General features: G+C 39.7%; 1 protein-coding gene across 6 annotated transcripts in view; it reads right to left on the reverse strand.

The window, feature by feature from the left end:
* Window positions 1-1,351: 1,351 nt before the first annotated feature.
* LOC306882214 (serum response factor-like) overlaps window positions 1,352-23,795 on the reverse strand; it is a 46,017-nt gene continuing 23,573 nt past the window's right edge. Inside the window, exons 3-8 of one of the 6 annotated variants that reach the window (XM_079436704.1) lie at window positions 19,466-19,637; window positions 10,589-10,762; window positions 9,371-9,487; window positions 8,293-8,478; window positions 5,090-5,191; window positions 1,352-4,029 (exon numbers count right to left, since the gene is read on the reverse strand). In XM_079436704.1, the coding sequence (XP_079292830.1) occupies window positions 3,992-4,029; window positions 5,090-5,191; window positions 8,293-8,478; window positions 9,371-9,487; window positions 10,589-10,762; window positions 19,466-19,637 (789 nt within the window). In that variant the 3' untranslated portion in view covers window positions 1,352-3,991. Of the gene's footprint in view, window positions 4,030-4,843; window positions 5,192-8,292; window positions 8,506-9,370; window positions 9,488-10,588; window positions 10,763-19,465; window positions 19,638-23,795 lie in introns of those variants that run through there. The other 5 variants (XM_079436702.1, XM_079436701.1, XM_079436703.1 and 2 more) reach the window with 5 other exon arrangements.

Below are 23,795 nucleotides of genomic sequence, written 5' to 3' on the forward strand. Positions count from 1 at the left end.
TGAGAGGACTCACTAGATGAGAGGACTCACTAGATGAGAGGACTAACTAAATGAGAGGACTAACTAAATGAGAGGACTCACTAGATGAGATGACTCACTAAATGAGATGACTAACTAGATGAGAGGACTCACTAAATGAGATGACTAACTAAATGAGAGGACTCACTAAATGAGATGACTCACTAAATGAGAGGACTAACTAAATGAGATGACTCACTAAATGAGATGACTAACTAGATGAGAGGACTCACTAAATGAGATGACTAACTAAATGAGAGGACTCACTAAATGAGATGACTCACTAAATGAGATGACTCACTAAATGAGATGACTAACTAGATGAGAGGACTCACTAAATGAGATGACTCACTAAATGAGAGGACTCACTAAATGAGATGACTCACTAAATGAGAGGACTAACTAAATGAGATGACTCACTAAATGAGATGACTAACTAGATGAGAGGACTCACTAAATGAGATGACTAACTAAATGAGAGGACTCACTAAATGAGATGACTCACTAAATGAGAGGACTCACTAAATGAGAGGACTAACTAAATGAGAGGACTCACTAAATGAGAGGACTAACTAAATGAGATGACTAACTAAATGAGAGGACTAACTAAATGAGAGGACTCACTAAATGAGATGACTCACTAAATGAGATGACTAACTAAATGAGAGGACTAACTAAATGAGAGGACTCACTAAATGAGATGACTAACTAAATGAGAGGACTCACTAAATGAGATGACTAACTAGATGAGAGGACTCACTAAATGAGATGACTAACTAAATGAGATGACTAACTAAATGAGAGGACTAACTAAATGAGAGGACTCACTAAATGAGATGACTAACTAAATGAGAGGACTCACTAGATGAGAGGACTAACTAAATGAGAGGACTAACTAAATGAGAGGACTCACTAGATGAGAGGACTCACTAGATGAGAGGACTAACTAAATGAGAGGACTAACTAAATGAGAGGACTCACTAGATGAGATGACTCACTAAATGAGAGGACTAGTCTAAAGAATTTATGCAGCCGGCCCCGGTCTTGTATTTACCCTTGCAAAAGCAAAAGCCATGGTGGTGATAATAATTCAAATAAATCTGTCAAAACATAAATAATATTATTTAAAATTATAAGGGTATATCCAGCATATCGAGTAGCATGAATGGTTCTAAATACAGTGTTTTGTAAGGATAAACATCTGAATAAAACTACACGTATCAGAATAAAACAGTAATAAATGTGTCAGTTTGAGTGCTGTGAGTGTTTAGTTACTGCAGCGTGGTACTTTTACCACAGTAAAGTCACAGTAAACTCCATGAAACACAGCATGACAAGATCCATTTCTTTTATTACAAAAAGGTCTGTATATTTGCTGTCAGAAACCAGAAATCACACAATAATCCAACAGAAGAACCAGTGTTACTCACAATCGCTCTAAAACTAACTCAAATATATCAAACAAACCGGCTCAGATACAGAGCACTTCTGAGCACATACAGTGAGGATCAACTCTAAATATTCAGCATTACGTATTAAAAATGTGGCCATGTGTCAAGTTTCAAATGAAAGAAAAAAGATGGAAAAAGACAAAACATCATTCACTGTCCTAAAACAACGCTGTGATGGTGTGATGCGTGCGGCTTCAGAAACGGATCTGAAACACAATGTAGGAGATGATTCAAAACACAGAGTTGCATTTATATGCAATATATTAAGGCCAGCAAACCTCCTGCAGCAGGACGATTTCAAGAGCTTCTGAAACGATTAGAAACAGATATGCGTTATAGCTCTAGACGAGCCGTCGACTGAAGCCCTTTACAACATCACAACAGACAGAAGAAACAACGCCGACGCTCACAAACATTAGTTTGATGTTCAGACTGACTGTAGTGTTGATTCACATTATACTCTATATAACAACGTTCTCTGCTTACAGTTTGATTGACAGGGCACTTGTGCCACACAAACATTATTAGAAATAGTTCAACCAAAAATGAACATGTGCTGAAAATGTGTTCATCCTCAGTTCATCCCAGATTAGGATGAGTGTGTTTCTTCATCAGGTTTGTAGGAATGTGTCTCTGCATCAGTGTCTCAGCAATGGATGCTCTGCAGTGAATGGGTGCCGTCAGAATGAGTCCAAACAGCTGATAAAAACATCACAATAATCCACATCACTCCAGTCCATCAGTTAACATCTGGAGAAGACTAAAGCTTTAAAGTTTAGAGCTGTTTTGTCTTGTAAACGCTTGATCTGTGCAGATTTCTCTCCTGATTCAGACCAGAACACTTTTTCACTGGAGGAAGCGTTATTATGGTCTCTATGGTATCTTAGTTAAAAACATCTTAATGCTGGATGTGTTTCCTCTTTTGTCTTCTCCAGATGTTAACTGATGGACTGGAGTGGTGTGGATTATTGTGATGTTTTTATCAGCTGTTTGGACTCTCATTCTGACGGCACCCATTCACTGCAGAGCATCCATTGCTGAGACACTGATGCAGAGACACATTTATACAAACCTGATGAACAAACACACTCATCCTGATCTCAGATGAACTGAGGATGAACACATTTGTATTTCTGGATGAACTGTTCCTGTAAATCAGTCTCAGTTTGAGGCGTTTCTCAGCGTTCATAGGCATCAGGGTGTCATGGACGAGTTTAAAGGTTAGACTCATCAACAGCATTCAGAAAGAAGGGATGGGGATAAACAGCATTTCAAACCTCTTTCTCTCTTTTAATTTTTATTTTTAGAGGCAATTTGGCACAATCATGTTACAAAAGAGAGAGAAAGAGTTTGATCCTAAATCTTTGTATTTCTCATCTGAACACTGTGTATAAATCAATATAATATGTTTATATTACATTAATTTACATGGCGAGTCAAATATCAGATTTCATAAGCAAAACAGTTACGATGTATACAAAATATCTATAAAAACAACTACATGCCATCTCACAAACAGGCTAAACAAATCTCAAATATTAAAAAACAGGTTATGTACATTTCCAAATGCCTCATCTTATTTTCCAAAGCTGGCCAAATCTGTTCAGATAACACACACACACTCACACATGTTGGTTTTGCTATACTTGAGAGGACTCTCATAGGCGTAATGGTTTTTATACTGAACAAACTGTATGTGCTATTGCCCTACACCTACCCTACACCTAAACCTAGCCCTCACAGGAGACTTTGTGCATTTTTACATTTTAAGATAAACTTCATTTAGTATTTTTAATAATTTATTTCCCTTGTGAGGACCGGCCAAATGTCCTCACAAAGTCAAAAATCTCAGGCTTTACTATCCTTGTGGGGACATCTGGTTCTCACAAGTATAGCTAAACACGCACACACACACACACACACGACTCACATACAAAAACAGTACTTATACTCTCACACACTCACTCTCACACACACACACACACGTTTGTTTTACTATACTTGAGAGGAATTTCATAGACTTCTATTGTTTTTATACTGACCTAACAATATTTTCTATTGCCCTACACCAACCCTACCCCTAAACCTAGCCATCACAGGAGACTTTTTGCATTTTTACATTTTAAGATAAACTTCATTTAGTATTTTTAATAATTTATTTCCCTTGTGAGGACCGGCCAAATGTCCTCACAAAGTCAAAAATCTCAGGCTTTACTATCCTTGTGGGGACATCTGGTCCTCACAAGTATAGCAAAACAAACACACTCTCACACACACACACACTCTCTCACACACACACACTCTCTCACACACACACACACACACGTCTCGCTTCATCTCACTGTAGACAGTCTCGTCTACAGCAGAAACTGTAGAATCAGACGTATAAATGAGGAACTGTATAAAGGTCAATCTCAGAAAGGCGTTAATAAATAGCGGCGTCAGTCTCTGGTAGCGCGGTCGGTCAGTCGTTTCTGGCGTTCTGTGAGGCGTCCAGACTGACGACCTGAAGCTTGGTCAGACTACTGCTGCTGCCGCTGGACTGCTGACCAATCACCATCTGCAGAAGAGAGACGCTCATCATCTGCTCCAGCTGCTCATCACACTCCCAATCAGATCATCTCATTAGGGACTCATTTCACATTCTTAGATCTACATTTGACATTTATGCATTTGGCAGATGCTTTTAGCCAAAACAAATTACACTGCACATAAAGCTTGACTTTGTTAAGATAATGTCACTATGGAAGCCCACTTCTGCAGCAGAATAAAAAATGAAAAATATAATGTGTCATTTTATCTCGCTATTCTGATATTGGGAGATACAAACTTGCAATCTGAATTGTGAGATATAAAGTCATGTTTTTTTTCATAGTGAAAATAAAAGAAGAAAAAATAAATAAAATTGTGAATGTAAATAAATGTAAAAAAGTCAGAATTTGGAGTTTATATGTTGTAATTCCTTTTTTCTCAGAATTGCTAGAAAAGTCAGAATTATGAGATAAAAAGTAGCATTTACCATTTTTTATTTTTTTATTGTGGTGCAAAAACAAGCTTCCATACATCACACTACTCTAATAAGCATAAAAATGCATATTCAGATATTGAGCAGTATAAAAATTACTAAAATGATCAAATATACTAAAAATAAAACGGGGAAAATGTGTTAAGAATGTGTTTCTGTGGCAAAAAGTTAATATTTAAGAATTATATAAATATATTAATTAATATTTCATAACAATAAATAAATATTTCCTCAGAAACACATTCTTGAGGTTGCATTGCATTCTGGGATTCTCACTCCAGAATCTGAAGTTGGTTAAAACAAGATCTCTTAGAATGCAGCATGAAGTCATTGACTATAGTTTGGAACAGACTGAACAGTTCTGTCAATTAATAAATTGATAAATCAGTTTTTCATGTGTGGATGAAGTCATATATTTTTATGATTTCACAACATGAGCCAAAGGGAACCCTGCAGTAAAAGCATCACTATTACTGTGAGTTGTGTTAAGCGTGTTTGGAGCTCATGCAGCGCTGCGGATCATCACAGGCCCGCGGTGCATTAGTGTGGTCAGTGTAATGCATGCTGGGTAATGAGAGAATATTGAGAGTTTCACTTGTGAAGTGTTGATCTTGCCGTACTGGATGAAGCTGCACCGCCGAGACGGGAATCTGAACCGTACCGGGAGGAGCTGTGAGGAACACCTGAGAAACGCCACCTGAACACACACACACACACACACACACACACACACAGAGAGAGAGAGACACACACACGCACACAGAGAGAGAGAGAAACACACACACACACACACACACACACACACACAGAGAGAGAGACAGACAGACAGACAGACAGACACACACACACACACACACAGAGAGAAAGACACACACACAGAGAGAGAGACACACACACACACACACAGAGAAAGACACACACACACACACACACACACACACACACAGAGAGAGAAAGACACACACACAGAGAGAGAGAAAGACACAAAGACACACACACAGAGAGAAAGACACACACACACACACACACACACAGAGAGAGAGACAGACAGACAGACAGACAGACACACACACACACACACACAGAGAGAAAGACACACACACAGAGAGAGAGACACACACACACACACACAGAGAAAGACACACACACACACACACACACACACACACACACAGAGAGAGAAAGACACACACACAGAGAGAGAGAAAGACACAAAGACACACACACACAGAGAAAGACACACACACACACACACACACACACACACACAGAGAGAGAAAGACACACACACAGAGAGAGAGAAAGACACAAAGACACACACACACACAGAGAAAGACACACACACACACACACACACACACAGAGAGAGAGAGAGACACACATACACAGTTTCACACAGAGTTCAAAGGACATTATATTTTAGAAAAATAATACTCACTACAAAAATATATACTTCAGTGCAAACTGAATGTAATGTATTCTAACATTTGACTGAAGGTTAATTGCATTAAAGTTTGAATTTATATTAAATGCAATTAGCAGTGGCCTACTTAAGACTTAAGAGTGCTGTTTTGACTCACTTCAGCATATCTTTATATGTTGTTTGATAATTACTTCAACTACACTGCACTGTACTGATTTTTAATGATGAAACATTTTAGTATATTTAAAATAAAGTACAACCTGAATTCCGGAAATTTGATGCCTGCTACAGGTCTCAGAATAGTTGGGATGGGGGCATGTTTACCATGGTGTAGCATCTTCCTTTCAAAGCAGTTTGAAGACGTCTGGGCATCGAGGTTATGAGTTTCTGGAGTTTTGGTGTTGGAATTTGGTCCCATTCTTGCCTGATAGAGGTTTCAAGCTGCTGAAGAGTTCCTCGTCGTCTTTGACGTATTTTTCATTTAATGATGTGCCAAATGTTCTCTATCGGTGAAAGATCTGGACTGCAGGCAGGCCAATTCAGCACCCGACTGTTCTATTACGAAGCCATGCTGTTGTAATAGCTGCAGTATGTGGTTTTGCATTGTCCTGCTGAAATACACGTCATCTGGAGGGGTGCATATGTTGCTCTGAAACCTTTATATACCTTTCAGCATTCATAGTGCCTTCCAAAACATGCAAGCTGCCCATAACATATGCACTTATGCACCCCCATACCATCAGAGATGCTGGCTTTTGAACTGAATGCTGATAACATGCTGGAAGATCTCCCTCCTCTTTAGCCCGGAGGGCACGGCGTCCGTGATTTTCAACAAGACTGTCAAATTTGGACTCTTCTGACCATAGAACACTTTTCCACTTTGAAACAGTCCATTTTAAATGAGCCTTGGCCCACAGGACACGACGACGCTTCTGGACCATGTTCACATATGGCTTCCTTTTTGCATGATAGAGCTTTAGTTGGTATCTGCAGATGGCACGGAGGATTGTGTTTACCGACAGTGGTTTCTGGAAGTCTTCCTGAGCCCATTTAGTAATGTCAATGACAGAATCATGTCGATGAGTGATGCAGTGTGTCTGAGGGCCCGAAGACCACGGGCTTCCAACAAAGATCTTCGGCCTTGTCCCTTACGCACAGAAAGCCTTTGCAATTTGACGTTGAGGAACATTGTTTTTAAAGTATTCCACAATCTTTTTATGCACTTTTTCACAGATTGGAGAGCCTCTGCCCATCTTTACTTCTGAGAGACTCTGCCTCTCTAAGACATCCCTTTTATGTTACAGACCTGATGTCAATTAATTTAATTAGTTGCTAGATGTTCTCCCAGCTGAATCTTTTCAAAATGTCTTGCTTTTTCAGCCCTTTGTTGCCCCCGCGCCAACTTTTTTTAGACCAGTAGCAGGCATCAAATTTGAAATGAGCTCATTTAGTGGATAAAAGTGTAATATTTCTCTGTTTAAACATGTTATGTTCTCTATGTTCTATTGTGAATAAAATATTGGCTCATGTGATTTTGAAAGTCTTTTAGTTTTAATTTTATTCAATTTTAAAAACGTTCCAACATTTCTGGAATTCAGGTTGTATATTAACTTTAAATGCAATATCAAATAAACTGTAAAAAAATATACTTTTAACATTTGAAATACACTAAAAGTGCAATACAATGTTTGTCTGTGTTTGAGTCTCACCCATCTCCTGAGTGAGTGAGTGAGTGAGTGAGTGTATCTTTGTGTGATTGTGTGTGTGTGTGTGTGTGTGTGTGTGTGTGTGTGTCTGTGAGCGCGTGTGTGTCTCTGAGTGTTTTTGTGACAAATGAGGACATTAATGTGTATAATGACACAGGTAATGGGTATTACAAGGAGAAGGTGATTTATGGGGACATTTCCCCATGTCCCCACTTTTCAAAACGCTTATAAATCACAGAGTGAGTTTTTTCGAGAAAGTAAGAATGCAGAAAGTTTCCTGTAAGGGGTAAGTTCAGGTGTAGGGTGAAAATACAGTTTGTACAGTATAAAAACCATTACGCCTATGGAGAGTCCCTACAATTCACAAAAACAAACATTTTGTGTGTGTGTATGTGTGTGTGTGTGTGTATGTGTATGAGAGAGAGTGTGTGTGTGTGTGTGTGTGAGAGAGTGTGTGTGTGTCTCTGTGTGTATGTGTGTGTGAGAGAGTGTGTGCGTGTGTGTGTGTGTGTGTGAGAGAGAGAGTGTGCGTGTGTGTGTGTGTGTGTGAGAGAGAGAGTGTGCGTGTGTGTGTGTGTGTGTGAGAGAGAGAGAGTGTGTGTGTGTGTGTGTGTGTGTGTGTGTGTGTGTGTGTGTGAGAGAGAGAGAGTGTGTATGTGTGAGTCTCACCCGTGTCCTGAGTCTGTGTGTGTGACATCTGTCCCTGTGTGAAGGCGTTGAGCACCGCTACGCTCCCGTCTGCTAGCGTGGGTGCAGATGCGTACATGAGTGTGTGGGGACTGGGGTACATCATGTGACCGGTCATGGAGGTGGGCACTGAGGTGGTGACGATGGTGGCTGGCAGACTGACTGTAGCTGAGAGACACAGAGAAGCATCACTGACTGCAGGAGTCAGCGTCACACTGTTATTATCTCATCAGCTCACAAACATCAGCTTTCCACACAATAAGAACAAAGATTTTTCACATTACATATATGTATCTGCTTTAATGCACTTTTCAAAATGTTTAATTTTACTTATTAACTTATTTAACTTTAATTTTCTTAACACAATATCTGTAATTTTCTGTGATTGTTGGGATGCAGTAAAAGCAGAAAACATCAGGCTCATGTTTTGATTTTCTTCAGTCTCTGGTTGTAATTCAGGATTAATCATCAAATAATGCAATGCATGTGAAAATGGGCTGATAAAGAGTCAAGTAGTTGTAGTCTGGCTCAGATTCAGACAGGAATCATGTGTTTGTGCTGTTTTTCTGCTGATTAATGTAGAATACTTCACCACACTAATGCTTGTCAAAAGCAAAAATGAGACTAAATGCATCATGTTTTGTAAGAAAGTGTGATATGAAAGAGCAAAATAGACACTATTTTTGCAATCAGTAGCCCAAAATCAGAAAGAAACAACTATTGGATTTCATTCAGCAAATATAATGCAGGGCAGTGATATAGTTGGCAAAAAAACAAAAAACTTGTTACTTGAAAACGTATTTTAAAGTGAAGTGACAGTGAAGACATCTAATGTGTGTGTGTGTGTGTGTGTTAGTAGGCTACTAACATCTAATTTTAGTTAGTAGCCAAGGAAGCATGTCATTTTCATTTAGTTTAACAAAGTAAAAGTAAAAAAAAATAAAAAAAATGCACAACAAAATGACTAAAACTCTAACTAAAGCAGAAATGATATAAATATAAAGGTATATCTAAGGTGAGAATAAAGCGTGCAGTAGTGTGTGTGTGTGTGTGTGTGTACCTGTGGAGGCCGTGCTGCTCTGAGAGATCTCGGAACTGCTGGAGCTGGTGCTGATGCAGCCCGACTGACCGCTGGACTGGACCTGGATGGCCTGGAGCTGCTGCGGCATCGCTCCGCCTGACACACACACACACTTCCTGTGAGCTCAACCTGATCATCAGTGCCAGTAAATGCGATACTGATCAAAGCGGATGTACGAGCGAACACAGCAGCAGCATGATGAGCTTTATTCCACACCAGAGACACTCCAGAATATCTCAACGATGAGCTTCAGTGGTCCTCCAGTTATTATTTACTGAATCAAACTTAGATTACTGCATTAAACATCTGCAAATAAAGCACCGTTTCCATCTCATGTGCTCAAAACTGTGCTGTTACTAGAACTAAAACCATTTTCTTATAATAGAATACATTTTAACTGAAATAAATAAAATATAACATTTCAAGCTTGTTATATTTCAGCTAGTTTCCAAGGCAACATCTCATTATCATTTAGTTTAACTTTAATGTACTAAAATAACTCAAACAAAAATGCGGACATATTAAAAAAAGCTTGCATAAATGACAACAACAAAAAATCCCTAAAAAATTACAAATGAAAACAGAAAACATAAAAATAAAACATAATTCCAAATATCAATAAAAGCTGTATAATAGTATCTCAATTATAGTAAAATTATACTGTTTCATAATAAATTACTTAATTACTTGAACACAAATATTTTACAACACATGGTCTGCATCGGTATTATTTTAGTATTGAGTTACTATTATAGATTTTGAGATTTAATTTTAAAGTTTTAGTAATTTTGTAATTTTTATAAGCTTTGTTTTTAAAAATATGTATACAGTTTTAATTCATTTTTATTATTTCAGTTTGAATTATTTTAATATTTAATGTAGTTTTTTGTTGTGCATCATGAATTTGTTTATGCATGTTTTCTTCTCAAATAAAAAATAATGTTTTTAATGCACATTTTAAGATTTTGTGTGCATTTTGCATATCAGTGTTCTTTACACAATATGCCAAAATTCGCATGAAATTATGTGGCGGGAAATGCGAGAAACATCGCAGAAAACAACAGACTCCTTCAGTTTGTAAAAGCTGAACAACAGCAGAACAGCACTGACTGAAGCAGGCTGACGCTGGAGGACTGTGTTTGGTCTGCTGGTGAACACTGTGCAGTGTGCACTAGTGAGGGTGTGCTGGAGACGCACCGGTGAGCGAGACGGTGGCCGGCAGACGAAACACGGCCTGCTGACCCTGCGGCGACTGAGACGCGCCGGACGATGACCCTGTGATGCTCTGACCGGAGGAACTCTGCAGGGCCAGCGAATGCTGCTGTAGCTGACTGAGAGGAATCGCAGGAGTCCCGGCAGCAAACGGAGAGCCTGGACACACACACAGAAGCAGAAACTAAGCATGGCGAGGTTTGAATGTGCAGCATTATCAGAATCAGAATCAGAATCAGAATCAGAATGAGCTTTATTGGCCAAGTATGTTTACACATACAAGGAATTTGTTGTAGTGACAGAAGCTCCACAGTGCAACAGAAAGACAGTAACAGGACACAGGTAATAAAAGAATAATACAAATATCCAAATAAACAATGTACAAAGCAACAAAAACACAATATATAATATAGACAACTATGTATGTACAGGTCAAGTATGTGCAAATTAGAAATTAAAAAATAAAAATAAAATAAGTGAGTGTGGTGAATGGATAATGTATTATAGTTGTGTGTTCCACGTTTATTGTTGAGTGTTCATGAGATGGATTGCCTGAGGGAAGAAACTGTTCCTGTGTCTGGTCGTTCTGGTGCTCAGAGCTCTGTAGCGTCGACCAGACGGTAACAGTTCAAAGAGGGAGTGTGCTGGATGTGAGGGGTCCAGAGTGATTTTACCAGCCCTTTTGCTCACTCTGGATAAGTACAGTTCTTGGAGAGTGGGGAGGGTTGTACCAATGATTCACTCAGCAGTCCGGACTACCCTCCGTAGTCTTCTGAGGTCAGATTTGGTAGCTGAGCTGAACCAGACAGTTATTGAAGTGCAGAGGATGGATTCAATGATGGCAGAGTAGAACTGTTTCAGTAAATCCTGTGGCAGGTTGAACTTCCTCAGCTGGCGAAGAAAGTACAACATCTGCTGGGCCTTCCTGACAATGGAGTCAATGTGAATATTCCACTTCAGGTCCTGAGAGATGGTGGTGCCCAGGAATCTGAATGACTCCACTGCAGTCACAGTGCTGTTCATGATGGTGAGTGGGGGGAGAGCAGGGGGGTTTCTCCTGAAGTCCACAATCATCTCCACAGTTTTGAGCGTGTTAAGCTCCAGGTTGTTAAGACTGCACCAGACAGCCAGCTCCTTAACCTCCTGTCTGTAAGCAGACTCGTCACCGTCCTGGATGAGGCCGATCAGTGTGGTGTCATCTGCAAACTTCAGGAGCTTGACAGAGGGGTCTTTAGATGTGCAGTCGTTGGTGTAGAGGGAGAAGAGCAGTGGGGAGAGTACGCAGCCCTGAGGAGCTCCAGTGCTGATGGTGCGGGTGCTGGATGAGAATTTGCCAAGCTTTACTAGCTGCTGTCTGTCTGTCAGGAAGCTGTTGATCCACTGGCAGACGGAGGTGGGGACGGAGAGCTGGGTTAGTTTATTTTGAAGGGTTTCCGTGATGATGGTTTTAAAAGCGGAGCTGAAGTCCACAAACAGGATCCTCACATAAGTCCCTGGTCTGTCCAGATGCTGCAGGATGAAGTGCAGTCCCATGTTGACTGCATCATCCACAGACCTGTTTGCTCTGTAGGCAAACTGCAGGGGGTCCAGTAAGGGTCCAGTGATCAGAAAGAAAATCAGAAAGAGCTTTATTGCCAAGTGTGTTTACACACACAAGGAATTTGTCTTGGTGTTATGAGCTTCCAGTACAGAAAGTACAAACATAGTGCAGACAACATATAATTAAGGTGATAAAGAACACTAATGAAGAGAATATACAATAATTAAGAATAACAATAGTAATAAAAATAAAAATATACAGAAAAGAGACATGACCATAGACAGAACTGTGAATGTGCATGTGTCCTGTGTACAGATGAAGGTTTGATGAGTTATTTACAGATGTACAGTACCGGGGTGTGTTATGTGTTGTTCAGGTGGGATACGGCCTGGGGGAAAAACTGTTCTTGTGTCTGGCTGTTCTGGTGCTCAGTGATCTGTAGCGCCGGCCAGAGGGCAACAGTACAAAGAGAGAGTGAGCTGGGTGTGAGGGGTCCAGAGTGACTTTCTTAGCCCTTTTCCTCACTCTGGAGGTGTAAAGTTCTTGGAGGCTGGGCAGAGGAGCACCGATAATCCTCTCAGCAGTCCTAACTGTCCGTTGTAGTCTTCTGATGTCTGTTTTGGTAGCTGAACCAAACCAAACAGTTATAGAAGAACATAGGACAGACTCGATGATTGCAGAGTAGAACTGTTTCAGCAGCTCCTGAGGCAGGTTGAACTTCCTTAGCTGGCGGAGGAAATACAGCCTCTGCTGGGCCTCTGATGTCCTTCAGATAAGCCAAAACCAGTCTTTCAAATGATTTCATGGCTACAGACGTTAGGGCCACAGGTCTGTAGTCATTAAGTCCAGTAATATTGGGTTTCTTTGGGACGGGGATGATGAGTGAAGTGAGTATGTTGACCCATACTCGGAATTCGTGCTCTGCATTTAACCCATCCAACGTGCACACACACAGCAGTGAACACACACACAGCAGTGAACACACACACACACACACACACCGTGAACACACACCCGGAGCAGGGGGCAGCCATTTATCCTGCGGCGCCCGGGGAGCAGTTGGGGGTTCGGTGCCTTGCTGGACATTCACTCCCCCCACCTACAATCCCTGCCGGCCCGAGACTCGAACCCGCAACCTTTGGATTACGAGTCCGACTCTCTAACCATTAGGCCACAGTGGAGCGTTTGAAGCATGAGAGGACTTCACACAGCTCCAGTGATCTGTTGAAGATCTGTGTGAAGATGGGGGCCAGCTGATCAGCACAGATTTTTAGGCAGGCTGGTGACACACCATCTGGACCAGGTGCTTTCCTTCTTTTGTTCTTCCTGAAGACCTGGCACACATCATCTTCGCTGATTTGAATTGTAGGTGTGGGGGAGAGAGGGGTTGCTGGAGGTGTGAATGCTTGTGTGGAGAGGTGTTCTGGGCGGGTGTGGGGTGATCGTTCAAAACGACAAAATAACTCGTTCAAGTCGTCTGCCAGGTGTTGATTCTCCAGAGTGCTGGGGGATGGTGTTTTGTAGCTGGTGATGTCCTTCATTCCTATCCACACTGAAGCCGGATCACTGGAAGAGAATTTGTTCCTGAGCTTGTCAGAATAATTCCTCTTTGCCTCTCTGATCTCCTTTTCCAGTGTGTATTTGGCCTGTTTGTAAAAGACTTTATCTCCCTTTCTGTGAGCATCTTCTTTGGCCTGACGGAGCTGTCTGAGTTTGGCAGTGAACCATGGTTTGTCATTGTTGTAGATTAGATGAGTCCTGGTAGGAATGCACATATCCTCACAGAAACTGATATAAGATGTTACAGTCTCTGTGAGCTCGTCCAGATCGGTGGCAGCGGCTTCAAAAACAGGCCAATCAGTGAGAGAGAGAAACAGGCTTGTAGATCCCGCTCTGTTTCATTAGTCCATCTTTTAACAGCTCTTAATACAGGCTTTGCAGACTTAAGTTTCTGCCTGTAGGACAGAATAAGATGAACCAAACAGTGATCAGAGAGTCCTAAAGCTGCTCGTGGAACAGAGTGATATGCGTCCTTTATTGCTGTATAACAGTGATCCAATATATTACTGTCTCTGGTGGGACATGTAACATGCTGTCTGTATTTTGGCAGTTCACGGGAGAGATTTGCTTTATTAAAGTCCCCGAGAATGATTAAAACAGAGTCCGGGTGTTGTTGCTCACTCTCTGTGATCAGATCAGTGAGTTTCTGTAGAGCTGTGGTCACGTGCGCTTGCGGTGGAATGTAGACACTCACGAGAATGAATGAGCAGAACTCCCGCGGCGAATAGAACGGCTTGCAGTTAATGAAGAGTGTTTCTAGATCTGAGCAGCACAACTTCTTTAACACAGTTACATCTGTACACCACCTCTCATTGATGTAGAAGCATGTCCCGCCGCCGCATGATTTCCCCGTTGATTCTGCGTCCCGATCTGCTCTGATCAGCTGGTAATTAGGCAGATGTTGTACGCTGTCCGGTATGTCGCCATTCAGCCAGGTTTCCGTGAAACACAGAGCAGCAGAGTTAGAAAAATCCTTGTTTGTCCGGGAGAGCAGGAGGAGTTCGTCTGTTTTGTTGGGTAGAGAGTGGAGATTCGCCAGATGGATGCTAGGCAACGCTGTTTGAAATCTGCGCTGACGAAGCTTCACGAGCGCCGGCTCTCTTCCCCCGTCTGCGCCTCCTGTAGCGTTTGACCAGAGCTACGGCTCCGCCAACTACAATGTCCAGCAAAACGTCCGAAAAATCTAAATCCGGTAGAAGATTTTGTGGTGTGTTCTGCCGAATGTTCAGCAGATCATTCCTGGTAAAACTGATCGTATTTGAGAAACAAAAAACTGGAAAAACAAACAAAAACAGTACAAACACTGAAGAGCAACGCACAGTAGCTGCCATCAGCGGCGCCATCTTGGTCAATTATGCAGGTATTACCCCTTTTTATATACAGTCAAACCAAAACTTCAACATTTCTCACATTATATCACAGTTTATTCGCTATAGTTGAGAAAATGGTAATAAAATATGAGAAGAGCTCAGAGTTAAACTGCGTCAGAACAAACTGATCTTGATAATGTCAGATAACTTTGATAGAAAGGTATGTAATGAATTGGGTTGAATACCTATCAGCTGTTAAATTTAAGATAATACCAATTTAGCTCAACCAATTACCAAGAAATGCTTCATTTTGTTCAGTCTGTGGTGGAAAAACATCACATTAGCAATTAAAGAAAAATACTTGAGCAAAACATGATCAGGTTAAAGTGTCTGAATCATTTTTGATCCGGTGTAGTTCACTGTATGAACAATTTTGGGTGTAATATGTCACAGTTTACTTTATTTTGCTCTCCTCATTTACAGAAATGAACTGTCCTGCACCCACTAGTAAAATATATCAGAAATTATATCTGGTGCCTGAATAATGTTTGGTTTAACTGTATGCACAAAGTTTTTGTTTTAAAGAAATTAACACTTTTATTCATCAAGGATGCGTTAAATTGACCAAAAGTGACAGTAAAACCATTTATAATGTTATAATAATTTCTATTTCAAATAAATGCTGTTCTTTTGAACTTTCTATTCTGAAAAATAAAATGCATCACAGTTTCCACAGAAATATTGTGTAGCTCAACTGTGTTAAACATTGATAATAATCAGAAATGTTTGTTGAGCAGTAAATCAGTATATTATTATGATTTCTGAAGATCATGTGACACTGAAGACTGGAGTAATGATGCTGAAAATACAGCTGCAGATCACAGAAATACATTACAGTTTATTTGTTTATTTTTACAGGGACAATGCAGAATTAAAAGTAATTGCACCAGAGTTAGCTAATAGCTCATTTACATCTGCTGTCCCTGGGCAGATAAACAAATGAAATAACATACAATATTACATATACACCACATAAAACGAGTAAAAAACAATATATAAAAAAACACAAGACTTGCAACACAGTGATTAGCGGTTGCAGATTTGTTCTGATAGTATCCAGTGCTTAAGATTAGTTTTAAAAACTGTGTATCTGTCAATGCTTCGAATGTTTGTAGGTAAAGAATTCCATAACCTCACTACTCTAACTGAGAACGCTGTTTGACCAAAGGCGGGTTTTCTATACTGCGGTACTAAATCTCCCCTAGCTCCCCTCATTCTTGAGCAGAAGAGACTTGTTTTAAAAACATTTCTTCTAAAGCCCCTGGAGTTGTATGTAATGTGGCAGTGATGGAGCGATGGTTCTGTAGGTGTGTGGATGTGCAGCTGTCAGGTTACGGTGCATATGGCAGCTGCTGCTCTGAGACTGGAACAGCTGCACGACTCTGACGCAGGAAACACAGTCAAACAGTGAGCGGTGGCTCCGACCACAGCAGCCAGAAATAACCGAGCGAGCCGATCAGACAGATCCGGCTCACAGCTCACCTGCGCTCGCTCTCATCATCATGTGACTCTCAATATCCATCAGTTATTACAGACAAACTCCAGAGCTTCTGTAGATTCATGCAAATGATTCTCCTCCACAACGACAATCAAAGCTACTAGAGATGAGCCCCACTGCGTGACATTATACTGTATGAGGTGAATGAACACTTCACTCACACACTCACACACACTCTCACACGCTCGCACTAACACACACACACACACACACACACTAACACTTCACACACACACTCACTCACTCACACACACGCTCGCACTAACACACACACACACACTAACACTTCACACACACACTCACACACACACACACACTAACACACACACACACACACACACACACACACACACTCTGTAATAAAGATAATGTCTATGTGAAAATTGAGTTTTCAGAAATGTGAGCTACAGGGTCTATTATCTATTATTTGTTCCAGAGCAAAATCTCATCATCTTATATTTATATAACTTCAATGCTGTATATCAGAGCGCCGCCTTTGTACTTTTGACTGAATTGCCTAGCAGCTTTTATGATGGCTGTTGTTGTTTATTAAACATTATTATTTAATAAATAATGTTTTATATACATAATACTTAGTATTGAGAAACGGTGTGTTCGTGATGGTGATTTTAGTGACATTGTTCCACCATTAGATGGCGACAAAAGACTGTTTTATGAGTCAGCAGTAAAGACTTCTATATTGAAAAATACTAAAGCACAGTTTAGAACAAGAACAAGTCATTTCTACTTTAAACACCAGCTTGTCTGCAGCTAACAAATGCACTGAGCAGCCTGTCATCAGAAATCACCCTTAACAGATGAAAGGATAGTACGACCAAGATATCGCTTTCCTCAGCGGACACTCAAACTAATGTTTATTGTGAATATGAGATTGATCTGAAGAATGAATGCTGTATCAGATGCAGGTAATCACACTCGCTCAGTCCATCTCTCTCATAATACACCGCTGGTAATACAGTAATACAACAAGCTTTTCATAAAGCAGCTCAATGCTCCTTTGTTACTAGTTCTAAAGTGGACGGCTTGGACTCAGCTGTTCAACTGTCAACTTTAGATTTGATTTCATGATGGAAGGAAGTGGTTCTGCACAAAAAAGGGCTTTTAAAGACACTCCGTTGTTATTTTTGATGTATTTACACACTCAGACTGTTGTATAAACACAATATCACACTTGTAGATGTAAGATATCGGCTGTATATCGGCACAATGTGATTATCTAAGCCAAATCACAGCCGTGCCGTTATACAGCCATATCTCACATCTACTCGTGTGATATGTAAGGGATAATGTATGGCTGGCTGTGCATTAAACGATTTCAATGCATGACGTGGAGGCCAAGAACCACCCGCCACAAAACGGAGGGTGGTTGCTTTTGTGAAGTGCATTAAAATCATTTAATGCACAGCCAGCCACGCATTATCCCGCTTATACCTTGGTCATTTGCCAGCATTTACAAGTTAAAGCTGTTAATGATGTTTCGCAGCGGAATATTTGACCAGAAGGGTAAAAATTGCAGATATTTTCGTCAGTTACGGCTCGTTAGCTCTAGTATTCTGCCTGCTTCAAATCAGACTCAGAGCTGAAATAGTGCCGTAAGATCACATTTATCTGAATGAATTATTGATTGATCGAGAGAGAGAGAGAGAGAGAGAGAGAGATGACAGTTGTGTGTTATCTTTGTCTGCGCATCTCTCTATAAACAATGAAGCTGAGTTACTTCAAAAACTGAGATATTGCAGCTCGTTGCTGAGGAATATAATGCAGCAATCTAGTATCTAGGCTATTTTATTAATAAAAGTTTATGTGTGTGTGTGTGTGTGTGTGTGTGTGTGTGTGTGTGTGTTTGTGTGCGAGTGATGTGTGTGGGTTTGTGTGCATCAATTAAAGCAGTGCATTAATATAGAACGGTGATTAAACTGACTTGGAACTACCTGTGTAAACACTTTTAATGCAAACCTGTCAGCCAATCAGAATCCAGTATTCAGACACACCATGGAATAATGCTCATATAACAAATATGTATTTCTCTGGTTATGCTGAGGTCGAAAGTATTTTACATATATTTTTTAAATATAAAAATTGTAAAAAAAAAAATTAAAAATTAAATGCTTCTTAATTTTTATAAAGTAAATTACGAATGACTGGAATCATCATGGACAGTCCTACAATGAATGATTTTTTATATTTATACTCATATATATATAAAAAACTATAGAAATATTTTGTGAAAAATCTTTTTAAATCTTCTTATTCTTCATCCTTATGTAGTAAATCACAAATGTTATGTTATATGACATGAAAACTACATTTTTCTGGTTACGCTGAGGTCTAAAATATTTCTAAATATCTAAAATATAGAAACTGCAAGTAAATTTTTTTGTTTATTAGAATTTTTTGTTTGTTATCCAGTAAAACTCATTGGTTAAAAAAAAAGGTGAGAACATTGAAGAACATTTATCTCTTAAATTTAAATGTTTTTAATTTTAATTAATGGTAAATGTAATAATTAGTTAATTATTATTACTTATTTTAATCTATGCACACCCTTTGTTTCTGTAGACTAATAAAATAGAAAACTGATTACAGCAGATGAATCAGAGGAATCTGAATACATTTACATTTACATTTATTCATTTAGCTGACGCTTTTATCCAAAGCGACTTACAATTGCTATATATGTCAGAGGTCGCACGCCTCTGGAGCAACTAGGGGTTAAGTGTCTTGCTCAGGGACACATTGGTGTCTCACAGTGGATTCAAACCCGGGTCTCTCACACCAAAGGCATGCGTCTTATCCACTGCGCCATCACCACCCCGTATGTTGCTGTGATCAGCAGATGACCTCTGACCTCTGACCCCTGACCCCACACACACCTGACATGAAGGTGAATCCCGCGGGCAGCTGCATGACTCCTCCGGCCGCTCCTGCGCTCTTGGCTCCGTTCCCGCTGGCCGGCGGCAGGTAGTTGGTGATGGGGAAGGAGGGGCTGCTGGAGGAGCTGGGGATGGTGGTGCTGGCCACGGTGAAGGTCGGCTTCAGAGCGTCCTGCGAGGAAGAGCAGCATCATCATCATCATCATCAACACAATCTCATGACCTGACAGAGACACAGTCACAGCGCATGAGCTCTGCTGAACGCAACTATACATGAAGATATGATCAACACCATGAGTTTATGAAACTATGTAAAACCATACACACCTCATATTTATTTTTCATGCATTTAATTAATTAAGAAGTATCAATGTAATAATGTTCAGCCAAATGCTCGTTATGTTGAAATAAACCCCTTCAGGATGATAAAAGCAGCGTTATAAAAATTAAAGGAATAATGTATTGAATTAGCTTTTATTTTTATATTTTCAATTTAACTAAATTTTAGTTGTAGTAATTTTATGTGATTTTGTCATTTTTATTAGTAATTAGTATTTTAATATTTTATTTATAATTAGCATTCATTTATTTTTATTTCATTTTTAGTTATTGTAATTTTAGTTTTATTAAGTTGAAGATTTTCATCTAATATTTATATTTTATCATCTATTATTATTTATATACTATTATAGTATATATTAATATTTTGAATTAGCTTTTTCTATATTTTCAGCTTTCATTTTAATTTTAGTTTATTTTTTAGTAATCTTGTGCTTTTGTCATTTTTATTAGGATTTAATTAGCATTATTTTATTTGTATTTAACTTAGTTTTTGTAATTTAATTTTTGAACTTCAACTTTTTTTTTGAAGTACTAGAGTTTTTCATCTAATATTTATATTTGATTTAAATTAATTACAAATGATTTCAAATAGTTTGTTTATATAACACTGTATCAACACTGGACGAGTATCATAAGTAGTATCATTATTGTTCAGATATATATCGACTGCAGTTATAAAACAGCAGGAATCTTCAGTAGTTTTACAGTAAATCCTGCAGTTCAACTAAAGTTCAATGCACTCATCTTTTATTGTGACTGTTACCATGACAACTGCTCTCAAAGGCAACACAGCCTCCACACATACTGTACACACATCTGATCTCGAGCTGCACACACACACATATATCATCTGCATTACTCTGATAAAGCTGTATTTCTGTTTTCATCTCGAGTGGATCGGACCCAGATGTGAAATGAGACGCTGACGGAGGAATTGTGATGTGATCTTAATGACAACAGCACTGTGAGAAACACAGATTTGATCTCCGTAGGACACAAGAACATGTTAAAAACCACTTCAGACAGACCCAACGTGAAGATAAGGCTCACACACAACAGTGAAAATACAGTAAAAAGTGTCAAATATTATTATAATGTAAAGCAGCTGTTTTCTATGTGAATATGTGTTAAACTGTAATTTATTTCTGTGATCAGAACTGTATTTTCAGCATCATTACTCCAGTCTTCAGTGTCACATGATCTTCAGAAATCATTATAATATACTGATTTACTGCTTATTATCAATGTTGAAAACTATTTTTGAGGAAACTGATACATTTTATTTTTCAGGATTCACAGATGAGCAGAAAAAGAACAGCATTTATTTGCAATAGAAATCTTTTGTAATGTCTTTACTGTCACTTTTGATCAATTTAATGTATCCTTGATGAATAAAAGTGTTACTTTCTTTAAAAAACAAATAAGCCTTCTCAGAAATACTGTGGTCAGTTACGGCTGAAACACACCGTCATTTACAGCCATAAACATCTGAAGCTCAAATCAGAACTTGATGTTATGTATCTGCAGCTCAATTAAACCGGTTTCTTCTGTCAGAGACCAAACTACAGTGAGAATGCTCCCAAAGCAGACTCACTCCTGGTGAAGCGAGCGATGATTCCAGAGGTTTATATGTGACTGATTGAGTAGGTCAGAGGTAGAACAGACAGCGTTCAGTATCTACTGTATTAACTATTACTCTGACCGTCCTCAGTCATTACTGACACTCACAGCACAGTCAAGCTCATTTACGTTATTTAACTGCACATATATCTGTACAGTACAGTATTTGTCATTATTCAGAGCTTCTGTTCTGCACAGCACAATAATGAGCCGTGAGCTTTCATTTCTGAAAATGTGCTGGTTATGGTCATTATCAGGTATGTGCAGATAATTAATGACGGTGTCCTCGTTACAGCCATTATTCTCAAACTATGCAACCTTGAGCTTCTCAAACACACCGATGAACAATTACACAAACACAACATGAACATGAAATCATTCTTTCTGAGTTTCAGAGTCTAGAAACTCAAACATCAACACGGCGTGATTTGACGAACAGTAATAGCACACACACACACACTCAAACATGCACATGCACACACACTCAAACATGCACATGCACACACATTCACACTCACACACACACACATGCACACACACATGCACACACACACTCTCACACACATGCACACACTTCACACACACACACACATACACACACTCAAACATGCACATGCACACACATTCACACTCACACACACACACATGCACACACACATGCACACACACACTCTCACACACATGCACACACTTCACACACACACACACACACACATACACACACTCAAACATGCACATGCACACACACACTCTCACACACATGCACACACTTCACACACACACACTCAAACATGCACATGCACACACACTCAAACATGCACATGCACACACATTCACACTCACACACATGCACACACACATGCACACACACACTCTCACACACATGCACACACTTCACACACACACACACACACATACACTCAAACATGCACATGCACACACATTCACACTCTCACACACATGCACACACACACACACACTCACACACACTCAAACACACATGCACACACTTCACACACACATGCACACACACACACACACTCAAACATGCACATGCACACACATTCACACTCTCACACACACATGCATACACTTCACTCACACACACACACACACTCAAACATGCACATGCACACACATTCACACTCTCACACACACACACACACACACACACACACACTTCACACACACATGCACACACACACTCTCACACACACACACACACACACACTCTCACACACATGCACACACACACTCTCACACACACGCACACACACACTCTCACACACACTCACACACACACATGCACACACTTCACACACACACACACACTCAAACATGCACATGCACACACATTCACACTCACACACACACACACACACTTCACACACACATGCACACACACACTCTCACACACACACACACACACACTCAAACATGCATATGCACACACATTCACACTCTCACACACATGCACACACACACACACACACACACACACTCACACACACTCAAACACGCACATGCACACACATTCACACTCTCACACACACTCACACACACTTCACACACACATACACACACAAACATGCACACACAAACATGCACACACACACACACACACACACACACACTCACACACACTCAAACACGCATACTCATACTCATACACACACACGTGTCAGACAGACACTGAGGGAACGTCTCATTGTGTTCACTATAGAGAAGACGAGGGTGAATGTGACGCAGCCGGAGTGTTTAACTAGGAATCGAGAGTCCAAAGGTCCAAACAAGCCGCTGTATAAACAACACACCGGGAACCAGCAGCGTCAGATCCTGAAGATCCCACAGGATCATCCGCACAGATGTGGACATGTCTGAGATTCAGTCAGGAGACGGACAGGACCGCAAAACCCTCCTATCCAACAAATGTCAAACAAAACAGCTCTTTTAATATTTAATCTGAGCTCCTTCGGTGGATGAACATCATGATCTGACGCTGCAGCTCCTCCTCTCACTCATCAAGCATCAAACATGTGACATTTGAAGGAGTTTCAAGCTCTAGTTTGTTCCCTGCAGCTGCCTTTCACATTCTTATTTAAATATTCAAATCTCATAAACTAAAGCTTCACAAGAAAAGAGTATGCCAGTAGAATATTACAATTATATGATAATAATAATACATATTTTTTCATAATATAAAAATAGACTAAACTAAAATTTAAATCAAAAATAAAACTAATGGTAAAGATTATATATTAAAATTGTAATTTAGAATAATTAATGCTCTATATATATATATATAAAATTTATTTTGAAAATATAAAAAATATTTAAAACAAATGTAAAATGTATATTATATACAATA

Source organism: Barbus barbus (assembly GCF_936440315.1).
Source record: "Barbus barbus genome assembly, chromosome: 16".
NCBI classification, from domain to species: domain Eukaryota; kingdom Metazoa; phylum Chordata; class Actinopteri; order Cypriniformes; family Cyprinidae; genus Barbus; species Barbus barbus.